The sequence below is a fragment of the Xenopus laevis genome, chromosome 4L, assembly GCF_017654675.1.
Source record: "Xenopus laevis strain J_2021 chromosome 4L, Xenopus_laevis_v10.1, whole genome shotgun sequence".
Lineage (NCBI taxonomy): Eukaryota > Metazoa > Chordata > Amphibia > Anura > Pipidae > Xenopus > Xenopus laevis.
This window is the reverse complement of record NC_054377.1, coordinates 108,659,699-108,682,567: the sequence shown is the minus strand read 5'-3', so window position 1 is coordinate 108,682,567 and position 22,869 is coordinate 108,659,699. Positions and strand designations below refer to the sequence as shown.

The window sequence follows — 22,869 nt, the reverse complement described above, 5'->3', positions numbered from 1 at the left end:
TTAAACACACTGAACTGCACCACACAGAGACCATAGTATGGAAACGTGGCTACCTGACACTTGTGGTCTTGCCAAATGAATGGATTTTCCCTGTGTACACAGAGCTTAAGTACACAGAACATGGCAAGAAAGACAGTAGGAAGGAGGTCCTTGCTGCATAGAGCTTACAATCTAAGATATCTGGCCAGGTTTGCAAATCCCTGTTGGGTAAGGACAACATAGGTGTGCTGATAACGTCCTTGTCTGACTGGTCCCCAAGGCCCACTATATGATTCAATTATTTGCATGACTGGATTAACTTGATTTGGGCCAATGGCCAGACAGGCAAATTGGGCAGAGATCTGCTTGTTTGTTATTATTGGTCTGGGGGTTTCAAGTCAAAGTCTTTACGGGGCACATGTATGGCCACCTTCTGATATATGGACAGCTTAAATCCCAATCCAATTTCTTCATGTATAAGCAGTTTTACTTTCAGCCTTTGGCCTTCTTATATTCTTGACGTTTTTTTCCTATTAATAACATTGGCGCCAAGCATCATTTTTACCAGCCAGGCAGGTAAAATACCGGCCAGGTGGCAACCCTAGCCTTTGCCCTATTTGAGCAAGAAATAACAAAAACCAGATACTTCTTAATTAAAATAGGCAAAAGTGATGTTCAACACAAAACCTATTCAATGAGCTCATGTTAATGGAGCCTTATTGTGTGAAAAACAAGAACGAGCCAGTGCATTTACTTTAAAATATAGAAGGAATATGTTTTAAAAAAAGTAGTGTTGCGGTTAGATTTATTGAAAATCTCTGCATAAACTAGTTCCACCCATCTGTTCCACTACCTGCTGCCTCCTTTTCCAGGCTGTCCAGGGGAGCAGGAGCTGTAGTATAGGAACCAATCAGCAGCAAGGTTGAGCTGATAGAAACGAGAAAATCAATTCATACTTACCGAGATTTTCTTTTCCTGGACTGTAACATGGCAGTGGGCACACTATGGGTTAATCCCCCCTGCCTCGTGATTGGACAGGTTTTCCTCTATAAAAACTTACTTCCGCCCCCTGGCCGCCATCTTTGACGTACTGGAGTCTCCCCCAAACAGGGTGGGAAGCTGTGCCCACTGCCATGTTACAGTCCAGGAAAAGAAAATCTCGGTAAGTATGAATTGATTTTCTCGTTTCCTGTTCCTTCCACATGGCAGTGGGCACACTATGGGATGTACAAAAGATCAACACAATTGCTGGGAGGGAAAATTTAATTATCAAGTAGAGCAGACTGCAGAACGGCTGAACCGAAAGCCGAGCATTTTTTCATGAAAACATCGAAATGATAGTGTTTAGCAAACGTATGAAGGGAGGACCAGACTGCCGCCTTGCAGATGTCTTCCGCCGAAGCCCTGGAATGGAATGCCCAGGACGCAGCCAATGCCCTCGTGGAGTGCGCTTTTACATTAGAGGGTACACTGTCTTGTTGAGAGTTATAAGCCAGATGTATGCATTGCTTGATCCAATTGGCTATTGTCGACTTGGAAGGCTGAGTTCCTGCTTTGTTCCCAGAGGGGATCACCAGGAGGGATTCGGTCTTCCTGACGGTCTTGACTCTATCTAAATAGATAGACAGACATCTAATGACATCCAGAGTGTGTAGACGTAATTCCTCATCCGACTTCGGATCTTGGAAGAAGGATGGCAGTATGATATCTTGGGATGTATGAAAGTCAGAGAGTCTTTTAGGGCGAAAGTCGTCTGCTGTTTTTAAGATAACTCTGTCTTGTAAGAAAGAAAGTTTGCCTTCTTGTATTGACAGGGCTTGCAGCTCGCACACTCGCCTTGCTGAAGTAATTGCTAGAAGGAAGCACATCTTGAGTGTCAGAAACTTGAAGGGTACTGTGTCCAAAGGTTCGAAAGGTTCCTTAGTTAAGGAGTTTAGGACTAGGTTGAGGTCCCAAGGGGGAACGATTGAGCGGACTCTAGGTCTGAGTCTTCTTAACCCTTGGAAAAATCTTTTTACCAGGGCATGTTGAGCCCAAGGAGTTTCGGAGAAATGAGATATAGCCGAAACCTGGCCTTTAAGAGTGGAATTGCTGAGGCCTCTATCAACCCCTTGCTGAAGGAACTCTATTAGCTTGATTTCTGATAGGTTTTGGTGATTTAAGTCATTAGATTTCCCCCAGTCCAGAAATTTCTCCCATACCGTGAAATACTTTTGGATGGTGGAAGATTTCCTTGCTGCTAAAAGTGTGGAAATGGAGTTAGCAGATAACCCAGATGATCTCAGGTTCCTCCTTTCAAGAGCCATGCCGTCAAGTGTAGTCTCTCGGGATGAGGATGGAAAATTACCCCCTGGCTGAGGAGATCCGGGAGGACCGGAAGGGTGAGGGGTTGTTCGACTGCTAGTCGTAGGAGGAGAGGAAACCATGGTCTCCTTGGCCAGAGTGGGGCTACTAACACCACCTCCGTTCGATCCTCTTTGATCTTGTCTAAGATCCGGGGAATCAGGGGAAATGGAGGGAAGAGGTATGGTCTGTGGAAGTTCCATGTTATTGAAAATGCATCTTTGAATGCTGCCCCTTTGTCCAGGCCCCAAGACACAAAGGTTGCCAGTTTCGTGTTCCTGCTCGTTGCCATTAGGTCTAGGGCAAAAGGACCCCATTTTGATTGGATGAGGAGGAAAGCTTTTTGGTTTAGTTCCCATTCTCCCGGAATCGCATGTGAGCGGCTCAATTTGTCTGCTAGAGAGTTCTGACAGCCTGGGACATGTACTGCTTTTAGGTCTGTCAGGTGGAGTTCCACCCATGAGTACATATGAGTGGTCAAGGTTAATAGCTCTCGTGATTTTGTTCCACCTTGTTTGTTGACATAAGTCACCGCCGTCATGTTGTCTGACCTGATCCGTACAGCTTTCCCTTGGACTAGGTGTTGGAATTTGAGGAGACTTAGGAAGATGGCTTTCAATTCCTTCCAGTTGGACGATTTGCGTTTCTCTTCCTTGTTCCAGTTCCCCAATACCCTGTGATTCTCTAGGTGTGCCCCCCATCCTGTCTTGCTGGCATCTGTAGTGATGGTTATCCAATTTTTTGGAAGAAGACAAATGGGTTGTAGGAGATTCACTTCCTGTAGCCACCAGTTGAGAGATGCCATGGTAGCTGGGCTTAAACTGATGAGTTGATTGGGGTTCATATAGTCGTGGTCCCAATTCGAGAGAAACTCCCTCTGGAGTGCTCTGGTGTGCATTCTGGCCCACTTGACGCATTCTGATGTGGATCCTAGTTTCCCCAAGATTTGTTGGCATATTCGTGCTGTTGTCATGGGGAATCGAGTGAGGGCTAGGACCGCTTCTCTGATCTCTGGAATCTTCCTTGTTGGGAGGCTTAAGGATAGAGTCCGAGTGTTTATCAGGACTCCCAGAAATTCTAATTCTTGAGTAGGTTGAGTGTGGCTCTTTTCCCAGTTGATCAACCAGCCCAGGCTCTGAAGATATGCAGAGGTTGTAAGAAGGTGGGCCCTCAGAAGATCCCTGTTGGAGCATATGATTAGGAGATCGTCGAGGTAGGCGAAAATTTGTATTCCTGCTAGTCTCAGATTGGCTATCACTGGTGCCAGGATCTTGGTGAATATTCTTGGGGCCGTCGCGAGTCCAAAAGGTAGGGCACGGTATTGAAAGTGTCGGTTTAGTATATTGAACCTCAGGTATTTCCTGTGGCGCTTTGTTACTGGGATGTGCAAGTAAGCGTCTTTCAGGTCCAGCTTTACTAGCCAGTCCCCTTGTTCTATGCAATGGGATATTGACTTTAGGGTCTCCATTCTGAAGGAGGGAATGTGAAGATTGCGGTTGAGCAATTGCAGGTTCAAGATTACTCTGAATTCTCCGTTTGCTTTTCTAAGGAGAAACAAGTGGGAGTACAGACCTTGGTGCCTTTGGTCCCTGGGAACTACAGATATTATCTTTTTTTCTAGTAGTTCTCGTATGATGAAGGTTAGTACTTTCTTTCCTTCTGGGGACATGCGTCTGTCTGAAGACATAAAATTGGTAGGTGGGAAGCTTTTGAATTCCAAGTTGTATCCGTCTGATACTATGTCTGTTACCCAAGTGTCTTTTATTTCCCGAGCCCACTCCGTCTTGAAAAGAGAGAGTCTGCCTCCTACAATGGACTGAGGGGCTCCAAGACCTTCATGCCCTTTTTTCCTGTTTTTGGACACTCTTCCCAGGAAAGGACTGGTCTTTAGGTTTCCACTGTCTGGAAAAAGGTTTGCCTGGTTTATATTGTTTGGCATCTTTGAAATTGAGTCTAGAGATGAATCTGCCTCTGACCTGTCTCCCATCTCGTCTATCCTGAGGGAGAAAGGGTGATTTCCCTGCGGACATTTTGGATATAATTTGATCCAATTCTGGTCCGAACAGTAGGTTACCCCTAAAAGGTAGGGAGCAAAGGTTGTGTTTGGATTGCGGGTCCGCGTTCCAGTGTCTTAACCAAAGACCTCTCCTCGCGGTTACTGACAGACTCATGGATTTCCCTGCCAGTTTGACCACATCCATGGATGCTTCGGCTACAAAATCGTTCGCCACCTTGATATCTTGTAGCATGTGGGCCAGTTTGCTCCTGTCTTCGCCTTTTTTAATAGCTTCTTCCAGTTCCTGTAGCCAGATATTGTTGGCTCTGGTGACAGAGGTAATGGCCACGGCAGCTTTGCAAGTAGCTCCTCCTGCTACATAGGCTCTTTTGAGTGAGGCATCTTGCCTCCTTTCCATGGGGTCTCGAAGTGAGACCCCTTCGTCCACTGGAAGTGTGGTTCTTCTGGCCACGCGAGTGATCGCTGCGTCCACTTTGGGAGCGAATTCCCAGGCTTTGGATTGGTCTGATGGAAAGGGGAACATCTTTCTGAATCTTCTTGAAACAGTGAATTTTCTATCTGGATTTTCCCATTCAGAGTCTACTGTCTTCTGAATAAATTCATGGATAGGAAACAAATGGTTTTTCTTTGCTATGGATTTGAACATTTTGTCTTTTTTGGTTGGAGATTGTGATTTATCTTCCAAATCCAAGGTTTTCCTTAAAGCTTTGATTAAGGGCTCTACTAGATCTGTGTTGAAAGCTGAATCCTCTATGGTGGAACTGGTGGTTGATAGCTCTCCATCTGATTCTGGGCTATCCCTCCTTAGTTCGACACTTCGGCCTTCCAGACTGCTGCCTTGCAGATGTCCTCCGCCGATGAATGTTGCACCTCCTGGAGCTTCAATAGCAATAGGTATTGGTTGGTCTAACCCGCTGAGATGGGGGCTGATATTTTAAGCACGTTATCCGTCACTTGTGTAACCATATCAGCCATGGATTTGTTAAATGACTCCTTCATCCAAGACATGAACTCATTGAATTGAGCCGGATTCCCTTCCGGATTCTGTATGCATTTGGCACAGGAATTGCTGTCTGGCAAAGCTGGATCGTTGCAGGAAGCACATTGTCTCCTATTGGATTTTCTTCTCTGACTTCCAGGAGAGCTCCTGTCAAGAGAAGAATACAATTAGCACTGTTTAAGTTAAGCAATGTATATTCCCATGTGAAAAGACATCCAATCTTCGCCTCTCGAAATAACTCACCCCCTTGAGCCCGAATGAGAGCGTCTGGAACTCATTGAGAATAATCCTAATTCTGACCCTGGAAGGAGAGGAATATATGTACCAGGGTGTCCTGCTCATTCATGTGGGCTTAATGTAATAAATAGAGGTGTACTCACAGTTGTACCCTCTGACCGCACAAAGGCACTTCAGGCAAACAGTGTCTTACCAGTCTGGCAGCTTGAGGGGGAGATGGCGCCCAGAATTTAAATTTTTTCGCGCCAATCTGCTTCCATGCGTCATTTCCGCTCGTTTTCGCGCCCAGGCGTCAATATCGAGCGTGCGTCAGCGTAGATGCGCCCGCGTCCATGCGTTTGCGCGCCCGCGTCCATGCGTTCGCGCGCCCGCGAAAACACGCTGGCGTCCGTCGCCATGTTGGCTGTGGAAGCAACGGTGTCTTATTGCGCATGCGCCGTTTACACGGCATTGCGTCTGACCGCACCGGGGGCACAATTTGGCCATAAGCCCGTCGGCTTCTCCAGGAGCTCACACAAGGATAAAGAACCTCGGCTCAGGAGCTTCAGCAGGAGAGAGGCAGTCTGCTGGACATCAGGGGGGAGCGACAGGAGGAAAAAAGATGGCGGCCAGGGGGCGGAAGTAAGTTTTTATAGAGGAAAACCTGTCCAATCACGAGGCAGGGGGGATTAACCCATAGTGTGCCCACTGCCATGTGGAAGGAACAGGAAAACAGAACCCTGTCTTTGCTTTTGTGAATGCACAGCTGTGATTGGCTATTCCTTCCTACTGTGCTTCTGGCAGGGACCATGTGGACCCACCCACCCCCTCATTTGAAACAGGGACAGTAGCAGAGCTCTAGGGGGTCATTTTTAAAGATAATATAAAGTTTTAGCCCAGCACCATATTTTATTCATTATTACCTAGAAGATGAGAGGTGTGCCGCCTTCCGGCGGGGGATTAGCCCCTTATTGGCCCACTGCCATGCAAAGGACAGGAAATTTAGTTGGGCTACATGTCTCCCTTAAACGAGGGAGGCATACTGTCTCTTTAAACAAAGGAGAACTAACGCACAAGAGGAACTCTGATAATTACTAATTACGACCCACCCACTCCAGCCTTACACTGCAACCGGATGCCTGTTTATATATTTTAGAGATACATACGCGTACATTTCCTCCACTTCCCAAGCCCTAGAAACGAAAGTGCAGTGAAAAGTACTACTTCCGGTGCAAAGATGAAACAGGCCTGTAGCCGTAGTCCCCGGCCACCGTAGCTGCCCTGGTCCTACGTATGAGTATACGCGTTAATGTGCGTGTACCTTGCTTGAAGCCTTTGAACAATAGGCAACACATGCACAACGTTAGCGTAAACATTCTGCGACTGTGCAAAAGCTGTCAAGCGCTGACCAAAGTAAAAAAAGCTTTGGCCGAAGTCCTGCGCATGCGCGAATTAATTTACTAAGGTACTTTACGCATGCGCAGTACCATCAACTATTTTCATCCAGTGCGGCAGGAAAACCCGCAGCGGCGGCAGGCGGGGAGAAGAGGAAACGGGGGAGGGAGAGATGGTGGAGGGGAAAGGATAAAGGATACAGAAAGGAATAGAGGGATGGGAGGAGTAGCGGCCCATGGAATAATCTAAGGAGGAGGAGTCGTTCGGCTAATAGAGCGCTGTCAGGGCCTGGGAACCGATGTCTCCTTTCAATCCCGAAATCCCTTTTGGAAATTTCCTGTAATCACGTTCGAGGTATCGGGGCAGCGGCACCCACGGCGGAATGCAGCCTTCGTCACCCTAGCGATTGCTACCCAGTGGCGCTGCCAGCGGTCACATAGTTGCGGTGACAGCGGACACCCGAGTTAGGTTGTAGCGAATGGTATAGGCGGGATGCGTGGCAGGTCACTGTAAGCTCTGCCGCTGTGTCTAATAAATAGGATGAAGAGAGAGGAAAATAACTCTGAATAAGCCCTAACCGTTAGGAACAGCAGAGGAATTCCCGCTGTCACTGATTTATAGACAATCTCTGGCTGCTGCTACTCCTACTATGGCTTTGCCAGCAAACTATTCCGCTTGGCAGCAGCATCTGCCCAACAGCACCAGGCGTCCTGCTTCTTCCACTTCTTCCCATTAACAGATCGCACTTGGAGGTCATTACTACAAAGGGATCGCTGGTCGCATCTCTGTGTGTTGTGTCCACTTCTGCATTGTGCAATCTATTTTATTTGTCATTGGAAAGTATGATTACTGTGTGAGCAACAAGGATTCATTCCTAATCACCTGTGAACATTTACTTCTTGGGGACAATCAGGATCTAGCCCCCCCCCTGCAGTGATGATCATCACGATTTACAGATTGATCTGAAGTCTGGGTGATATTGGGAACACTACAATATTAACACTAAAAGTGTGAGAAAACAAGGACGCCACCCCAACTGAGCCTTTATGGGCATTTATATATTCTAGATGAGCTGGCTGAATCAACACTAACATTTGGCACTGACAACTATGTATACTACGTCGTTCTTGTTATATAATTGAATTCACTGATGTCCAGTGTGCTCGTCTACTACCATTCATTGAGATTTAGCATCAACCTCAACCCACTGGACTTTCATGTAAGCAGAAGTCATAACAGAAAGATCATTTTGGGTTAGACAAATCCCGTATTGTTCTCTGTGGTAACTACAGAAAAAGCATATCACAACTGACAGGATTTAGGATCTGAAACATGTAAGGGTTGAAGACCAGAAGAATCATAACCATGGTGGACATTGCTGAAGGAGGTCAGGAGGTGAAGAGGACCTTTATTGTCCCAGCCATCAAGCCTTTTGACCACTATGATTTTAATAGAGCGAAAGCAGCCTGCAATCTGGCATGGCTGGTGGCCAAAGCCTATGGAGCAGGTAAGCTTTTTCTGTTGTGGTAGTGTTAGGTAGCAATGTAGAAGCAGGCTGAAGTAATTGGATTACATTAAAAACAGGCGCATAAGTAAGTACATTTGTCTGATGTTCTATATGTTGGGTTCCAATATGTTTAGGGGGTTTATTACAACAAATACATCTTAGCTTTGTTGTGGGAATTCTACATATGGTTACTTTAAGATGAAGGCTGTCCTGTGATTTCACACCATTAAAATGGAGTATATTCTAGCAATATGAAATGTTTATATGGTTCCTATAGTGGCAGTTATCTAATGATTTTAATATGCAGCCCCCAGGTCCTACGAACACTTGCTTTGAAGGAATGAATTGCGGTCCTCAAATTTGAATGCTTAGGCGTTTCAATGCGCATCTATACTTTGGTATATTGAACACATTGTATTTTATACATCGAAACAGAAGTCCTAGTATAAGAACCCCCCTGAAATATTCTGACATTGAATCAAAGGTATGGGATCTGTTATCCTGAAACCCATTATCCAGAAAGCTCTGTATTACGGGAAGCTCATTTGCCATTCACTCACTTTTAATCAAATAACTCACATTTTCTCTATGAGGACAAAACAGTACAGGTATAGTATCTGTTATCTGGAAACCCATTATCCAGAAAGCTCCAAATTACATAATGGCTGTCTCCCATAGACTCCACTTTATACAATAAAAAATTATTTCCTTTTTCTCTGTAATAGTAAAAGCATACCTTGTACATGATCCAAACTAAGATATAATTAATCCTCACTGGAAGCAAAACCAGCTTATTGGGTTTATTTAATTTTTAAATGATTTTCTAGACTTAATATATGAAGATCCAAATTAAGGAAAGATACATTATCTGGAAAACCCAAGGTCCCAAGCATTCTGAATAACAGGTCCTATACCTGTACCTGGTATTGATCCTATTATTCTTTATTAGAGGCAAAACAATCTTGTTTGGTTTTTATTTATGTTTAAATGATTTTTAGTAGACTTAAAGTAGGGAGAACCAAATTACAGAAAGATCGGAAAACCCCAGGTCCCGAACATTCTGGATAATGTAAAGGCACTTGTTTTCTGTTACTTGAGGCTTAAATTTTTGGCTTGTGATTTATTAATATTGGGTAATAATGTGCAAGATATGTCTGCTGGTGCAAGGAAAAAACACGAAAAATAAGTTGGTGCTGTAGTGCTTTCTGTGCACCCATTGTAAATGAAGACAACCTATGCTAATAATATTTGGAGTCGAATATAAAGCCAACAATAAACATGGCATCTGCTAGTTAGGTAGATTGCTAAACAAGCAGGTCTTTGCCTAATTTGCCTACCCTTTCCAAGTGCTGATCTGATTGGGATTATTGGATCATTATAAGGTTGCATACTGGTTGAGAATAGGGTTGCCACCCGGCCAGTGTTTTACTGGCCTAGCAAAACCGGTAAAACACCTGCCGGGGCCGGTATTACAAAATTACCACCAATGTAGCTGCCGGTAATTTGTAATACCCTTAACAAAAGCCCTTGCCCTCCGGTGGAAATGTAACTTTTCTTCTTCATCTTGCCCTCTTGTGACATGGCCCCACCCCTTTGTCGCACAACCCCCATGGCTCCGCCCCATTTTTCCAGCACAGACCGCCCCTTTAGTTCCCGCCCCCACCACTGGCCGGTAAATTTTTTTTAAAAAGGTGGCAACCCTAAATGAGAACCAGATCAGTAGTCCAGTGTGACGCAATTTTTAACCTGCCCAATATAAATAGGGCTAATCTCGAGAAGACTTTGAATATGGCAAATATGTTTTCCAATAAGCTACCAACTCGGTCTGCAGTAGCCAAGATTGACCCAGGTGTAGCCAGCCTGTGTGCACAATTACGCCAATACAGTTGCTAATAGCAACAAAACAGCCATTAGCTTAGATCAATCCACTTTAGATCATGAAAAGCAAATATGTTCTTGCATTGGTTCAGTGTAGCACTTGCGGTAGTAAATTAACTGCATGCTCATTTAATATAAAATTACTCTAAGCATTTCTTTCATCTTTCCAACGTCTTCCAAATTTCTCCTGATACCCCCTGTTCAGGGTCCAAATTATAGTAAAATATATGTATCATTTAAGCAAGTCTGTTAGTTTTTCGAGCTGTATTGGGGCCATTCCAATGATATGGAGGCCCCCCATCCAGACTTCTATTAGTTAAAAAATATTGTTAATATTAAAATATTGTCAAACAGGTGCTCGCTAAGGGGCCAGTTGAGGGTTATTTATACTAAAAGATCACACTTGGTTCATGTGATCATTGTCAAGATCAGTATGGTTCCCTTTATTTGGACTAAATGCTCTCTGTTCTGCTTCCAAGCTTAGGCTAGCGGGGTCTGCCATGAGGATAATGTAGAGCTAGAGTGTTCCCAGAAGTTGCACAGGTTCCTGTGCTTGGGGCCTTGTCTCCCTTTATTGTGTTAGTGAAAATGATTTCCTCTTTGCCCGCCACGTCTCTTTTTAGGTTTTTCCATGTAAAATACTGTTGAATGTAAAAGGGCCTATCCTTGTTTTTGGTATTAAATAACAAATGTCACGTAAAACATCTTGCTGCGGGTTGCCTTGCATTTTCCATTTTCGCCATTTTTAATTTGTCTTCTTTTTGTGCCTCTGCACTTATGGGTTAAGGGTATAATTTAAACTGCAATATCATAACAAGGAGTGTTTTTTTTTTGTCCTGTAATTGGAAAAATGTTCATTTTGCAAATTTATATCAGTTTTACTAGGACTGTGCAAAAGGTTGGTGTCCCCCCTTTAAGAGGCAATATGCTCATCAAAAATCTTGAGGGATTATATTTTTCCATTCTCATCATGTAGAAATGCAATATGTAGGTTAGTTATTTTGCCCTTGGGTTACTCTGTCTACTTTGTAGGAATGTTCTCCAAAACATTACAGGCTTATTTCAGATTTTTTCAGATTTTGGTGTGCGTGCAGTCCAGTTCAGGCATGCAGCAGTGGTGGCTGGAAAGAGGCCTCATTTTCACTATTGACTAACATGTGGGTATGCACACTCTTTTCTACTGTGCACTAATTTATATGTCATGTTTTTCCAATGACGGTCTAAGAACAAAGTTGCTGCCTTCGTTTTACAATGGCAGTAATTGGGTCACCCTGTGATCAGATGGAAAAACTTACAAAATAGATTCACAAGTTCCCTAAAAAAGGTCTGGAAGAAACCTTATGCGGCGGAAGATAAATTATTCATAAAATATTTTCACAAGACACAAATCTGATTTTCCCCTCCCCAAAATGTAATTAAAATAACATATTAGATAATTAAATAACACTGTGTATTTCATGGAGATTGTATTCCTTCTCCACCAAGCCTGTCCATAACATCACCAAGGGTCCGTGCAATAGAAACGACACCATTGAGTTCTAAAGAAATTTAAGGACAAGGAAAATCCCCAAATATAAAACCTGGTCAAACAATAGTCACCTAAAGCCCCTCACCAAACACTAAATTAATTTTGCCCTAAACCCCTGGCTGTACCTGCAGCAATCTCTGAAGTTCGCAATTTCTTTAAAGGAAAACTAAACCCCCTAGTAACAAAAGCCTCCCTTAACTACCTGCCATCGCACCCCTCTCCTTCCCTACACTGTGCCTTAGTCAACAAGGTTCCCTTGAAAAAAAAACCTGACCCTAAAGTGCAGCGGAGTTCCCAGGCACCATCTTCTATCTGTTCGTATTCTTTCGGGTCTCTTTGCCGACACAAAACCTGCTGGAGCATGCACTTTTGGGCCTTGTCAGGATTCTGTGCATACTCCCACAGGCTTCATGTCAGAGGTAAGAATGGAAGACAATGTGAATGGGCAGAAGTTCCCAGCAACTCTGCTGCGCTGCTCTGCAATTTTTTAGGGGCACATTTTTGACTAATGCACAGGGAGGGGGCAATGGCAGACAGTTAAAGGAGTACTAAACCCCCACCCCATGGCCAAAAGTCCCCACTGGCCCCCTCCCTGCCTCCCCCCTGCACAGTGTTACCCCAGAATTGTGTCCCCTCTAGAAATAGAGACCACACATGCAGAGTCAGCGCAGCAGAGCTCACGGGCGTCATCTGCGGCGATTCTTCCTAATGTGAGCGCCGTATTGGCACATGCACAGTTGGAGCAGTCTTCCGGTTTGTTACAACTGCGCATGCTCCAAAAGTGATGGAAATTGCAAAAGGAAAGGAAGAAGACCCAAAGAATACCGAAGCACCGGGTGATGGCGCCATGAACTCTGCATGTGTGGTCTGTATTTCTACAAGGGACCCAATTCTGGGGTAACATTGTGCAGGGGGATGCAGGGAGGGGGGCCAGTGGGGACTTTTGGCCATGGGGTGGGGGTTTAGTTCTCCTATTTGTAAAAACATAGTTGTGCAGTTGCAATGTCTCCTTGCAACCACAATTGGAATTCTCTGAAAAAACTATATAGTGGGTAAAAAAAAAAACCTGTACACTGTATGTACACTCATTTCAAATCATAAATGTGTACGATTTGAAACCAGCACATTTTTGTGAAGCTGAATTGACTTTTAAGCTGGTGGCATGCAAAACATATTCTGGTTCAGGCACTTCTGTGATGAAATACGCTGGTGGAGAATATACCAAGTGTGCCATATCCATTAAACCTTTCCAGAGGCTGGCAAATTGCATCTACCATGGATTAACTTCTTACCCAGAAATGTAGATTTAACAGTGCTGGCTGGCGTATGCATCACTAGGGATGGGCGAATTTTTTCGCCTTGTTTCGCTGAAAAAATGACGCCCATAGACTTGTATGGTGTTGTGCGTCAAAATAAAAAGATGCGCGTCAAAAAAATTATCCCGCGCAACAACATTTTTTTGAAGTCCATAGACTTTAATGTGCGTCGGTGACATTACGCCGGCGGCTAATTTTGGGCGAAACGAGAAAAATTTGCCTATCCCTATGCATAACTGATGTAGCTTTTATACTGTATGGCATGGAAAAGGTTAAGTAGTGGGCACTTGAAGGCACTATATGTACTCTTTTTTTTTTTTTTTTGTGTGTCCTCATATTGCTACTACTCTTCTTTTACTATTGGATGTACGGAAACCCATAACCCAGGAAGCTCCAAATTGCTAACAATAATTTATTTTTCTCTGCAATAAATAAAACCAAACCTTTTACTTGATCCTAACTAAAATAATGAATCAAGACAATCCTTTTAAATTTATGTTTAAAAGATTTTTTTACAGTATGAAGATCCAAATTCCAGAAAGAGCCTTTATCTGGAAAAACACCAGGTCCTGAGCATTCTTCACAACAGGTCCCATACCTGTACTTTGCCAATGAATGAGTGCAGCTTGGATATACCATCTCACTTCAATTATTTCAGGCTGTGCAACCATTTGTGCGTGGTGGAATTATGCATGAACAAGGGAAAAATAATGTGCCAGATTCCTTTGCAGTAAATGAGTCAGAGAAACCTTGTAATGCCACAGCCCTTGTTAATCTGCTCTGACCGAGCTTGTAATCATTGTTTTAAATTTAAAGCATTTAAAGAAAGGAGGAGCCCAGATTTGTTTTATCTGTGTTTATTTTTATGAGACTGCAGCAAAACAGAATTATCTCTGGTTGCATCCTGTACCAGTCACAAGGGATTGCCTGGGAATATGGTTCAAGGGCAGGATTGTTGCCAAAAAACAGGAATGGGAGAGATATCAGGTGCTAGTTGTAAGTGTGCCATAATGACAGAACAGTCCCACTGAATATAATGGAAAGGAATTTTATGTATACATATGTGTGTAGTGAAATTATATTGGGTCATGCGTTTGTTAAAAACTATTAGCACTCTTTCTGCCTGTTGGGCTAATATATATACAAAGGTGCCAAACTGGAACAATTGCAGTTGGCAATAGCAACTAATCCGTAACTAGTCTTGAAAAGTCTATTATAATGTAAATTATGACAGCAAAGACACTGTTGGCGATTGCACTTGTGCCTGAATTAAATGGACCCTTGTGTAATAATGTGTGGTCACAAAACCACAGGACTCGCAAACGTTGGGAATACTGTTATTATGCCTTAATAATATATGTGTATTATGCAAATAAAGTTCTTTTGAAAATAGGGCTACTTTGCACACTAAAAGAATGAATACCAGCTGAGTGAATGTGGTGGTTCACCTTCAAACAACTAGTTGTTTTCAGATAATCACCAGAAATAATGACTTTTTCCAATGACTTTCTATTTTCTATGTGTGACCGTTTTTCTAATATTGAAGTGTCAAGTATCTTTTTTTCACCTTCTGAAGCAGCTCTGGAAGGGGGGTCGCCGACCCTGTAAACTGTTCTAAATGGATGCATTTAGTGGATGCATTTCTTCTTATCTTTGTCCCTGCTGAGCAGATTCTCTGAGTTTCATTACAGGCAGCTGTTAGAATTGATACAATTGTTGCTAATACTCAAAAGATGCTGCTGAGAAATGTATCAACTAAATGTTGCAAAATTGTAACACCTGAATTACTGAGCTGCCAGACTCAAACACCAGAGACACGAACATTCAACTTTAAACTTAGATTTTGGAAAAACAGTAAAAAATAAATAATGGAAAGTAATTGAGAAAAAGTCTTTATTTCTGGGGAACAATCTAAAAACAACTGAATTGAAAAAAAGTGTTTGGAAGGTGAACAAACCCTTGAAAAGTGGGGTGTTCGTTGTACAGATAAAGAACAATACGATAATACAATCTTGAAAAATACATAAATATAGTTTGAGTGCTAATTTTTAAGAGACAAGATATGGGAGGTTCCTGCCCTGTAGCACTTACAAATCTAAGTGATGTCCAAGCATTTAACGTTTGTCTGTGTTTGAATCTCCAAGTATAAACATATGGAGGATGTGGAAGACTCTCTGGACCATTCTCTTCATTGCTTTAAATGTTAATTTTCTGTCATTTGTTTGCTAATTCAGCTGCAGTAGAAGGAATGTTTGTGGTCCCAAATTTTATTAAATGAAAAAGGGCGATACCTGATGTGTAAATGAATGTGTATTTGTGTAAGCTCTGGGAGAAGCCATGGGGCTCTGATGTCTTTCCAAAGCAAAGCTATCAAAAACACTCATGAAGGCATGTTGTGACATTCATATGTATGTAGAAGCTTTCATAGCTTGCTAGAGCAAATACATTGAATATGGCTAGAAAGGCTGAACTTATTGCACCATTCTAAAGTTTCAGCCTCTCAATAGCAGCAATAATCCAGGGAACCCCAACCTTTTTCACCTGTGAGCAACATTCAGATGTAAAAAGAGTTTGGGCGCAACACAAGCATGAATGTTTCTGGAGGTGCCAAATAAGGGTTGTGATTGGCTATTGGCAGCCCTATGTGGACTGACAACCTACAGGAAACTCTATTTGGCAGTACATCTGGTTTTTTTTTTTCAACCAAAACTCAAAAATACAAAAATAAGCACCTGCTCTGAAGCCACTGGGAGCAACATCCAAGGGGTTGGAGAGCAACATGTTGCTCATGAGCTGCTGTTTGAGGATCACTGATCCAGGACATCAAACTTGTCACAGGGGGTCACCATCTTTGAAAGTGTCTGCGACACTCACATGCTTAGTGGGTTCTGAGCAGCTGTTGAGAAGCTAAGCTTAGGGGTTGTCACAAATGATCAAGCAGAAAATTAAGTTTGTCTGTAATATAAAATGATGCTACAGGGCTGATTATTAAATTCTGATGCTAGTTGCACTGCTTTATGTGCTATCATGTAGTAATTATCTATTAATTACTAATCAATCTTATATTGTGACATATTGTGAAAATATTTTGTGTACTGTATATTGTGAGTGGATCCCTAAGCTCAGTAAGTGACAGCCGCACAGAGCATGTGCAGTGAATCAGCAGAAAAGAAGATGGGGAACTACTGGGGCATCTTTTGGGGCACAGATCTTCCCTGCTAAAGGGCTGCGATTGCCTTGGTCTGATACAGAAGCCCAAAACATAATGTGCAACATTTCTTGCTACTTCTTTAGTTAGGCTTTAGTTCTCCTTTAAGATGACTGTTTAATACGTAAGGCAGACGTTTGGTACAGTTCAAAAAGTGCTATAGCTCTGATGTGCTGCATTGTTTTAAGCCTTTATGTTCCATAGATTATAGAGAAAAGGTTGAACTGGATGGGGCTCTGTATGTTTTTCAACCTTATCTACTAGATAACATAGAATGGAGTTTTTTTACTTTATTCTCTTCAATTCCCCCATTGGAGTCCAATATTTGGTCAAGATCTCTATTTAGTTTATAGCAAGTTTACAGAAAATATTGATATCTAAAGGTGGCCCTACACCTTAAAGCTGCAGATATCGGTCCTTTAGACAGATTCTGCAGTTTATCTGCCCATGTGTGGGGGCTCGCGACGGGTCAATCGGTCAAGTTTGATTTTTGTACGATCCAGGACCACATCAGCTAGTTGATGCGGTTCTGCGACTCGTCTGAGCCAATTAATAGTATTGTAATCTGATTGTTTGGATTCATCTGATATTGCCCAGCCTGCGACCCGTCTGAGCCCCTTCGTAGTACTGTAATCTGATTGTTCGGCCCCAGGGCCAAACGTTCGGATTCATCCGATATTGCCCAGCCATTAGTGGGCATATCGGGATAAGATCCACTCATTTGGCAACCTTGCCAAACGAGTGGATCTTATAGTGTATGGCCACCTTTAGACAAGGCTGTATTTTCACATGATCCTTGGGTGCCTATATAGGAAAAACTTTTTTTGTTTTTTTAATTCTCAGCTCTGGGTCCACCTAGAAGAAGGAGAAAGGACCAGAGAGCAAAGCTATAAGAGAAGGGAAAAGAAAGGCAGGATAAGAAAGAAAGAAGGGGGGGTTGAAAGGAAATATGGGATGTAATGAAGAGGGAGAAGGGAAGTAGAAAAGTCATAAGTCTTAACTGGTAGTTGGCGTATACTTAATACCTAATGTGTAAATTCTTTCACCCACAGAAAATGTCCCCAAGGAGCTCCAGGAGCCATTTTATACTGACCAGTATGATCAAGAGCACACGAAACCTCCTGTTGTGAACCTGCTGATATCTGCGGATTTGTACTGCCGGGCCGGAAGTTTGATCTTAAAAAGTGACACAGCCAAACCTTTGCTGGGACATGATGCTGTTATTCAAGCCCTGGCACAGCGGGGACTCTATGTCACTGACCATGAGAAACTGGTGACAGAGAGGGACTTAAGGAAAAAGCCTATCCAAATGGTAAGAGCAAAAGGATTGGGGGTTAGATGCATATTACTATAAATGTGTCTGCAAGATCAGGTTAAGCAAGTAATTACATGTATATCACAGTCTTGCAATTGGGAATAAAGGCTCTTTCACCCCCCCCCCCAAAAAAAAATTCAACAATCTCCTTTTTCTCTGTTTTGCTTGGAGATTTTCAATGATTTATATTTTACCATATTCCATAGAAATGAGCCAGAAGCTTAAATTAATCTTCTTGTTAATCCCTTGACAATAACATTAGTAGACCTCTGTAAATGTTATCCTAACAGATGGATATTGGTCCCTTTATTCTGCATGAAAGCTACTCTGTAACATAGGTAATGTGTAGAAACTGGTGCATTAATTTAGTAAAATTAATATATTTGCTCACCATGCAGATTGTTGCCTTCAAACGGCAATCTTGGATGGCATTAATTTTATTGCACCAAGGCTGAAAGTCTTGCATTATCAATTCTCTTCACCTGCAGCATATTACTCACAGTTTGCATTAATAATGCTGTACATAGCATCTCCGATATGCAGTTACCACGACAACCTATGGCATTTCTATCAGAGACTGAATTCCAAGCATCGGGACCCAGATTGACAATGAAAGCAAAGCATGTTTCTCTTTCTCACTGCATCACCTATCTTACAACCTTCCCTAATTTATTAAACGCCCGTTTCTTTGGGTTCATTTTTATAGATGCCAGTAGAACATGGATATATCTACTGCTGGCACCTATAAAGGTGAATCTAAAGAAATGGTTTCTTATGATTATATTTTAGATATCATTTTTCATATACGGTACATAAATCGAAGTGCAGATTATAGATGGATACATCTATAATCTTTTTCATACTTTTTCAAAGTGAGTTTAATACATATATTAAAGCCACCAGTATTTAAAATCCTCCTCCTGCTTTTATAGTAAGAAATCTACATAATGTTTACATAATAAAATGTGTTCTGTTCAGTAATGGTGCTTAATATAATGTATTTTAATGTACTTTGGCATTGAGCTTAATCTGTGGCCTCCTTCTGTCTGTATCACATCCTACTTGTTCTTCTTGTCTATTTTTCTGGGTTTCCTTTGCAATGCCTCTTTTTCCTGCAGGCTCTGTCTGCTTCTTTACACTTTAAAAAGGGGCCACCCTGCTCTATCTCATAGTGCTCCTGATTTGGCTTTTTTTTTTTTTTAGCTGTTTTACTTTTCTGGCTCTTCTTCAATGCCTTGTGTCCTTGCACTTGCTTGTAGTCGCTATGATTTTCTCTACACGTTTAAAAGGGCCACCCTGCTCCATCTCCTAAGGCCAATAAGTAGGTGTTATTACAAGTTTCTGATTCAGGTTACCTTACCCGGAAAAATTGTGCTGTGTCTGCTGGCTTGAGTACATAAATGTGCTTTGCTGCGTATACATTGTACTGTGTATGTAGATTTCTGGAAAATAGCCAATATTGAACATTTTATTAGGAACATTCTATTTATTCTTTCCAAACAGAGCATATGGTTTCAGTTTATAGCTTTATAAATGCACTTTCTGAAAAAATGGCATTGTTAGGTATACATTATACTATTATGCAGAATTGTGTAAATAACCTGTACACCATTTATATTCTATTATATGTTCCTATGTGCAAAATTATATTTAAATTAGCTGGTAAGCATGATTCTGTAACTGTTGCTCCGATTAAATGATGTTCTACTCTAAGGGTGGTGGCACACTGGGAGATTTAGTCGCCTGCGATAATTTTTCGCTACCATGGCCGACTAATCTCCCTAAAATGTCTTCCCACCGACAAGAATGTGAAGTGGTTTTCCGAAGTTTCCTTGTAAGGGTGGGGGCACACTGGGAGATGTAGTCGCCTGAGATAAATCTTTGCTATTGCAGGCAATTAATCTCCCCGAAACGCCTTCCCTCCAAACAAGAGAACTTCGGCCGACTTTGGAAAACTGAACTGATGCTTATGCCATCCTGCCCGCGATTCACATTCTTGCCGGTGGGAAGGAATTTCGGGAAGATAAGTTGCCCACAGTAGCGAAGGTTTATCGCAGGCGACAAAATCTTTAGCACCCTTCAACAGAATTCCATGGAAGTTAGTGAAACCTTTTATTTTGATATTATTGAGGTAATTTAAGAGCTCAGGGAGCAAGTACAAAAGTAGTAAGCGATACAAAAGTGCACCCCTGGGTGCTCTTTTGCTAAGCACTTGCATCCCTACTGATTGTGGCCTTTTTTTTTTTTTGCACTTTGTGGGGCATTGCGAATGAGGTATTGTGTACTTCCAGACAGAATATAATGAGCTGATAACCCCAGGAAAGCCTTTTATATTGTGTGGCAATAACACAGTTTAGGAAGAATATTGTTAAAGGTGTGTTAGAAAAAGAGTAACAATAAGTCACCACATCACCACCATACCTCCATGATTTTCTGTGTAGAATTATGATTCTATATAATGTTGTGTTATGAATGTGTAGTCAAGTGCAGAATATTGCATGTAAATATCACTTTTTATTCAAAAATATAATTTGTGCCAGAACTTGTCCCGATTACTATAATATACTGTATCATTGCGTAAATCAAAAAATATGGCTTAATATATCAACCTAATTAAGTGATGTAAAGTCATATTTGTATGGCATAACTTCTTTAATGTAGTCTGGCCCACAAATATGTATGGTTAGTTCCAGCTTTACATGATGTGGGTTAGATATACAGGTATGGGACCTGTTATCTGGAAACCCGTTATCCAGAATGCTCTGAATTATGATGCCTCCCATAGGCTCCATTTTATCAAATTGTTAAAAATGATTTCCTTTTTCTTTGTAATAAAAAAACAGTACCTTGTACTTGATCCAAACTGAGATATAATTAATCCTTATTGGAAGCAGAAGTCGCCTGTTTGGTTTATTGGTAGACTAAAGCTCCCCATAGACGCGACGATTCTTCTTGCAGAACGACCAATTTTAGAGTAGTCCAACCAATCCTACGAAATTATAGTGCGGTTAAAGCTCCCCATAGACGCGACGATTCTTCTTGCAGAACGACAAATTTTAGAGTAGTCCAACCAATCCTACGAAATTATAGTGCGGTTAGTGGGATTCGAACGGTCGTACATCTTATGGTTTTTCAGCCGACATCTGTCAGGAAATTGATTGAAATTTACAGGGCCAAGCAGGCAAATTGATCTTTTTAGTTGATGGTCAATTCGTACGATCGCTCCGAGAAAATCGTGGTCTCACGATGAGGATTGGATCTTTTAAAAATCTCAACATCTATGGCCAGCTTTAAGGTATGAAGATCCAGATTACAGAAAGATCCATTATCCTGAAAACCCCGGCCCAATTGTTCTTGATAACTGGTCCCGTACATGTGATTGTAAAGGGTCGCCGTGTAAAACCCAGTCACACATTAATTCTACCCTGCAATTGTATAAACAGAGAGTCTAGGGGGCAAATTCACTAAGATGCGAAGTTGCGCCAGGCGCAACTTCACCGCACTTCGCCGCACTTCGCCAGGCGTAGTTTCGCCAGCGCTTCGCAAATTCACTAAAATCCGAAGTTGCGCACAGGGGTAGCGTAAGGTTACGGAGTTGCGCTAGCGTTGTTTCGCTATATAAAGCGAAGTTGCGCTAGCGAAGGCTAATTTGCATATGGCGCGAAATTCAAATTTCAATGGAGGAACACGTATCTGCACTACAAATGCCTAGAAAACCTTCAAATCTGCAAATAAAAATTTTATTTTGCCCTACACATGTGCCCACTGTCTAGGTAAGTTGCCATGAGTCAGGAAAAGTAGGGGGGAGCCCCAAAAACTTTTCGATCTTTTTCAGCCATCATGTAGAAAACACGCCAGCGTTATTTGGGACTTAGAAAAAATTTTGACTTTTTTTTGAAACAATCAACATTTGTAGAATAAGTGTTTGCTTTTTAAATCTCGGATGAGGGAGTTAATGAACAAGAGACTGGAAAATATGAGCTGTGCTAGCTACAAAGGCATCTTTGACAACTGTGACTAAGAACTGGCTTCTCTTATTGTAGCTGTTCATTGGGAAAGCTCTGAATACAGTCGCCTGCTGGCAAAGTGAGGGCAAGCCGAAGCATAAATAGATTCCATTATTCTTGCCATCTCTCGCAGCAGCACAGGGGTCAGGACAAGAGGAGCACTAGCGTGTGCCCATGTGCATCACTTAAAACAACTTTACTTCTCCCACCTTTTCCTTGTCAGGATCATTGGCATTATTTGTGATCTGATAGACTTGTTCCTGTGGAGATTTTAAATATGGCACTGCTGCAATAAAAAGAAACCGCAAATAGTCTCTATGTGGCACATTAAAGACTATGGCACGTGAAGTGTTCAGTATAAACTATGACTGGGAATATTCTGAAACCATTTCTTAAATCGTAAAAGGTTAGAGCAGATTCTTCTTTATGTAGGCATTAACAGTATTACCTTGTGTCCCCTTTACAGTTTTCTATAATTACAGAAGCACGCAACCCAGATTTACGCCAATGTAATTCAGGGGAATCCTCTTACAGTGAGCAGGGTTTGTAAGGGATAGAAGAAGCCGCATTCTTGGGTTCCTTTTTCTTTACATTGTGAATCAAGTTAAGTGCTTGTGACATTTTCATTACTTGGCTAAATGCCACCTCACACAGGCAGTAAATACAGCTGAGAGATGTAGGGTACACGGTACAGTATATTCAGTGGAAAGTACACTAAAATAAAGATTACACTGCAGAATGTGTAAACCAGCACTCCTTTGCTTTGATCAGATGTAGGTTTGAAAATCGTCTGCTATCTATGTCCTTTTCAGTGGTGTAAGTAGATGTTACAGGGCCCCACAGCAAATTAATTTTAGGACTCCCAAAATATTCAGAGGTTGTCCTGTTTTACATTTATATAGAATTGCTTATTAATTAAGACCTCATTAGGCCTCTCATGAGCTCTCTTGCAGCCACAGCTTTTGCTTCCCCCTGGTCCATTTTTTTAATGAGACGGCCTATTATGCACCCAGATTTAGAATTTATATAAGTGGGAGCTACCAACGTCTCTCAGCAACTCTTCTTCCAGTATGGTTCTTTTCCCAGTCATGCTTGAATGAGGTGAGTCTTCTTGGCTTGTGCTGCACAAGATCAATACAGAGCACAATCTGAAACTATTT

General features: G+C 42.1%; 2 protein-coding genes across 14 annotated transcripts in view; one reads left to right on the top strand and one right to left on the bottom strand.

The window, feature by feature from the left end:
- clcc1.L (chloride channel CLIC-like 1 L homeolog) overlaps positions 1-7,063 on the bottom strand; it is a 33,611-nt gene extending 26,548 nt beyond the window's left edge. For 4 of the 10 annotated variants that reach the window (XM_018258678.2, XM_018258683.2, XM_041590612.1 and 1 more), the window contains exon 1: positions 6,722-6,869. The gene's annotated coding sequence lies outside the window, so the exon portion shown is untranslated. The other 6 variants (XR_005967037.1, XM_041590611.1, XM_018258679.2 and 3 more) reach the window with 6 other exon arrangements.
- The window catches only part of LOC108714441 (calmodulin-regulated spectrin-associated protein 2), a 61,120-nt gene continuing 45,280 nt past the window's right edge, over positions 7,030-22,869 (top strand). For 2 of the 4 annotated variants that reach the window (XM_018258674.2, XM_041590608.1), the window contains exons 1-2: positions 7,031-8,457; positions 17,440-17,699. In XM_018258674.2, the coding sequence (XP_018114163.1) occupies positions 8,316-8,457; positions 17,440-17,699 (402 nt within the window). In that variant the 5' untranslated portion in view covers positions 7,031-8,315. Of the gene's footprint in view, positions 8,458-17,439; positions 17,700-22,869 lie in introns of all 4 variants that reach the window. The other 2 variants (XM_041590607.1, XM_018258675.2) reach the window with 2 other exon arrangements.